At 38.9% G+C, this 4777-nt stretch overlaps 1 protein-coding gene across 8 annotated transcripts in view; it reads left to right on the plus strand.

Moving 5' to 3' along the window:
- Positions 1 to 4315, plus strand: part of myt1lb (myelin transcription factor 1-like, b) — a 136685-nt gene extending 132370 nt beyond the window's left edge. For 6 of the 8 annotated variants that reach the window (XM_016661971.1, XM_016662000.1, XM_016661990.1 and 3 more), the window contains 5 exons: positions 228 to 322; positions 712 to 815; positions 926 to 1069; positions 1905 to 1967; positions 2315 to 4315. In XM_016661971.1, the coding sequence (XP_016517457.1) occupies positions 228 to 322; positions 712 to 815; positions 926 to 1069; positions 1905 to 1967; positions 2315 to 2455 (547 nt within the window). In that variant the 3' untranslated portion in view covers positions 2456 to 4315. The remainder of the gene's footprint in view (positions 1 to 227; positions 323 to 711; positions 816 to 925; positions 1070 to 1904; positions 1968 to 2314) is intronic. The other 2 variants (XM_016661987.1, XM_016661996.1) reach the window with 1 other exon arrangement.
- The last annotated feature ends 462 nt before the right edge of the window (positions 4316 to 4777 follow it).

Here is a 4777-nt window from a genome sequence, read left to right on the forward strand (position 1 = left end):
TATTATTATTATTATTATTATTATTATTATTATTATTATTATTATTATTTTACTTTGAGAACAAAACTCTTCTATTTAAAAAGTTGCTGGTTTTCCAAGCGCCAATGACAAATTTCTCTTTAAATTCATGTAAAGTACAATACAGGCAGTCTACATTAACAATTTTCAGTGTATTTTGACGTGGAACAACATATGAAACAAAGCTTCCTTCTGGTTGCCGCCTGCAGTCTGTCGGGTTGTCCACGCGCCACCTCCGCCATGAGGAAAGCCAGGCTCTCGGGAGTGGAAATGCTAACAATAAAGCACCAACGTGCCAGCAACGGTAAGCTCAGCCACACAATGCAGCCAATCAGGAACAAGGAACATGGAAGGGTTTACAGAGCGGAGTTCCAATTACAGATAATAAACCAATCAGAGTGGTGTGTGTGTGTGTGCGTGTGTGTGTAGGGTGAGGGGTGTGTGTAGGGTGAGGGTGGGGGGGGCAGCAAATGAACGGCCACTCATGGGGTAATAATTCGAATGGCTCCAATCTGGAGGAACAGGTTGAAAGAAATCGTGCAGATTTGAGAGACGCTATGACGTTATCATCCAGTTGCGTCACACACTTGTCAAAAAACACCTCCCCCCCAAAAAACTTAACCACATTTGTCATTTGTAAAGATTTTAAAATCTGACGATAAGGTTGGGATTAATGCCGCTTGTCGTCTCCAGGGCTGGATCATGACGAAGAGATCAAGCAGCTGGACGATGAAATCAAAGATTTAAGTGAATCGAATTCACAAGTGGAGGCTGACATGATCAAACTCAGAACACAGGTGAGTCACCCGCCCAGCACCCGTCTTCCACGTCGAAGTCGTCTTTGTTTTTTTTTTAATCGGCAAGTGGAAACATGTAACGCACCGTGACCCCACCCTCCTCTCTGCAGATCACAACAATGGAGACCAACTTGAAGTGCATAGAGGAGGAAAACAAGGTGATTGAACAGCAAAATGAATCTCTGCTGCATGAGCTGGCCAACCTCAGCCACTCACTGATTAACAGTTTAGCTAATGTCCAGCTCCCTCATATGGTAAGGGCCACCAGGAAACGGGCGAGCCAGAAAGTCACAGAACGTAGTGAACCATAGCGTTTATCTGTGGTACATTTGCCCACGGCTTTCTGTGCATGCTTACTCTAATGTGTGGAGCATCGCTTGTCTTCCCAAAGGCTGAGGGGGAGTTGTGAAATGAGTTGCAGCAACTGTGAGAACTGAAATTCAGCATAAACAAAACAATATGTTGAGGTTTTGTTTACGTTTACAGGGGAGCTATGATTAAAGGACTGTTATTGTAGCGGGTTGAATTCTTAGAATCTGCCTTTGCAGTCATTTTATTTCACGCCAAAGATGTTTCTGAAAGATATGATCCCAACTTTTCCATCTCCTTTGACACCTTATTCTGTTCCCTTTCGTTCGATTTTTTTTTTTGTTGCTCATTTTGTTGCAGAGTTTTTAAAGCAATCACAGACAATTTCGTCCCGCTTTGTCCCTTACGCTGCCATTCTTTTTATGATCATCTCTTGCGTAATAGATCTATCACTGACAAAGTGCAGATTCAAACGCTGTTTGAAATGTGCCAGCCGCTTTTCTTATTTTATGTTGCTTTTAGATCTCTGGAGGTGTGCAGATGAAAGAAGTAAAAAAAATATTTTTAATCTCCCTTAAATCACTATAAGGCTTTGTCCTGATTTCTCGCACGGCTTTCTGTCTATGTTCAAGTTACATTTTTTTTTATTTTTTTTATTTTATGCATCTTATAGCATTTGGCTGGTTAATAGATACTGCCATCTAGTGTTTAATTTTAGGAATAGCATCTTGTTTGAACTTGTCCTGCTTAAAGAAATCTCTCTTTCTTGACTGCCTGCAGAAACCCCTGACAGAAAAAGAGCTTCCTCTGAGGAATAACAGCTGCTTACAGATGCACCAGCAAGTAAGTCTCTCGTGTGGCGGTGTAAGAAGCTTTTTCCTGTTGTGAAATTGAATGTGCTACTTTGTATCTTTCTCTTCAACAGAAGAACCAAGAACACATGAAAATGTATTCGTAGTCCATGAGCATTTTCACATTTTGTCACGCTAGAACGGCAGACTTTAAAACATTTTCGTTGGATCTTAAGTGATAAAGCAAAGTATGACTGTCAAACCTGGTAAACGCCACAATATTCTGGTTCGTAAAACCCTAGAACTGCAAAAAGGGGTGTTTTAAAAAAAAAAAAAAAAATCCGACAAAACCTTTAGAGTCACTAACCATTTTTTTTGTGTGTGTGTTTGGTCATGCAGGAGTCATTAAGTGAGCAGAACTTTGACGCCTACGTCACCACTCTCACGGATATCTACACAAACCAAGACCAGTACCAGAGTGCGGAAAATAAAGCTTTGCTGGAAAACATCAAGCAAGCAGTTCAAGGGATTCAAGTGTAACGTCTCAGCAAAGGGACACGTTGGTTCTCCGCAACAGAAAGAGAGACAGGCAGTGACGGTTTGACCTCCTCGGTTCAGTGCAGTAATTTGATATAGTGTTATATATATTCTGAATTCTGTTCTTTGGAGAAAAAAAGAAAAAGAAAAAAAAACCAGAGGTATTACGCTTAAAAAGACCTCGAGATAATTTCTTTTTTCTCTCTCTTTTTTTTGTTTTTTTTTTGTTTTTGAGTCTTGCTTTTGAGGAAGAGCATAAAGGAGTAAATCGCAAAATAGTTTTTGAGGACATTTACATTTTGTACGTTTTCATATGAGCTGACATAGTGTCATGTAATGTTTCTAGCTGCTCATGTATGCACATTTTTAGTGTATATTTCTGAACAGTAAGCTAACGAAAACAGAGGTTCTTTTTATTGCTCGAGAAAACAAAGCATTTCAGACTAAACAAAAAAAAAAAAAAAAAGAGTAACGACGAGAAACAAGAAAAAACTACAAGCAAGGAAGAAGCTTTTTATTTCCAGTGGATGATTCTGGACTTAATGAACTGAGATGATTCACCCCTCTACCCCCCCACCAACCCCACTCCTTCTTTATCTTCTTCTTCCTGCGTGTAGATTGTCAAATAGCAGCAAGAACTGGTTTGCGAATTGCTTTATTTTCTAAACAATGCTTGAGAATCATTTGTGCTTTGTTATGACGAAGAGTAAAGATGTGTCACTGTAGGTGGGGCCATTTTTAATCGGTGCTGTAAATGAATTCTGGGAAAGAGAATTACCTGATGTCTGTATGAATGTATGAAGTTATATTGTAAACATCATTACACGGAAACCCGATGGTGGAAATCCCCTCCCCTCATTACTGTATCTAGCAGAGCCAATTTTGCATGTTCTCATGCTCATTCCTAAATTAGTTTGAGGTAGAAAAGATTTGTAAAAGACAATGACCTTTAGAGGCAAGATTTTAGCCTTTTTTTTAAAGAATCAAATCTGATCAGTGGTATGTTGCTAGGATCATGAAATGTCTCAGCAATATTTAAAAGATTTAAAAATAAAACAAAATCATTTGTTTAAAAAGAGGTATATGCGATGCAATCTGCAAAAGAGGAAAAAAAAGGTTGGGTATATGCAATCTCTTGTTTATAAGCATAGCGGGGTAACATGAATCTTTTTAATATAGCCTATGTAAAATATTGATTTTTATACAAATCTTTTAATACAAAATGTCTTTTTAAAAAAAAAAAAGAGGAGGGAACCTGGACATTGAGTTTTAGGAGCAAAAAGTATATGAGTTGAACTTATTTTATTTTTATTTTTTTCTGTACGACTTTGCACAGGGACACCTTCGTTTCCATGTTTTGATGTTCTTACAGAAGCTAAACGCAGTTACCCGAGAGCCAGAGGAGAAAAGGTTTTGTAGAGAGTATTTATAGAGAGCGGGACTTACAGGGTCGCTGTCCCCACTTATGTGCCAGTAAGACTATTTGCACTTCTCCTTGAAAATATTATCCTTACATATGGCGCCGTGCAATTTTTCCAGGTGACCTCTTCGGCACACTATTGGAGCAACCAACCACTTGGAGCCACTGCAGGTGTGGATTTCCTACCACTGAGAGCAAAAAAAAAAAAAAAAAAAAAAGAGAAGGAACAGGTACTCTGAAATCTGAACAGAAGGATTATAACCTTAGCAGTTATATTTTAGGCTGTTATCAATTGTAAAAACATTAAAATTCTTTCATTTCTTTGCTACGTTTTAGGAAGATGAAGTTATCTCCCTCCTCCCCCCCTCCCCAGCAGCACTTTATATCTAATCACTGTACAAAGAATTAAATAGTCAATCAGTTCAAGGTTTGAAAAAGAAAAACAAAAAAAAAAAAAACGCAAGAGGAGGTGAAAGCTTGGAGACCTTCACAGACTAAAAGTAGGCAGCCCTCCCATTCCGTCACCGTAGTTGTTAGCGATCATGTTCAGAATTTGCCTTTTCGAGAGCTAATGCAAAAAGGTGCTTGTGGTTCACCTGGATTGAATCTCATCTATTGTACTTTACGGGTCCTCGCTCAGGACTCTACTACCCATCGCCCATGACTGCATACGCCTTTTTCTCCACAGCATCGTGTCTGCAGCTTTTGCCAATATAGTAATGCTTCAGTAGAGTTATAGCTAGTACCAGTTTTTGAATTAATTCTCATTAACGGTGAAAAACGGACAGAGGGACTTTTAAAGCACAAGCCAGCTGCTCATCAGACGTTGGTGCATAAATAATAAATCTGAAAAGAGTTATCTGTGACTATCTATAGGGACACACAAAGAGGTTTGTCACTTATTT

The sequence above is a fragment of the Poecilia formosa genome, unplaced genomic scaffold (genome assembly GCF_000485575.1).
Source record: "Poecilia formosa unplaced genomic scaffold, Poecilia_formosa-5.1.2 Scaffold8, whole genome shotgun sequence".
In the NCBI taxonomy this organism is placed as follows: Eukaryota; Metazoa; Chordata; class Actinopteri; order Cyprinodontiformes; family Poeciliidae; genus Poecilia; species Poecilia formosa.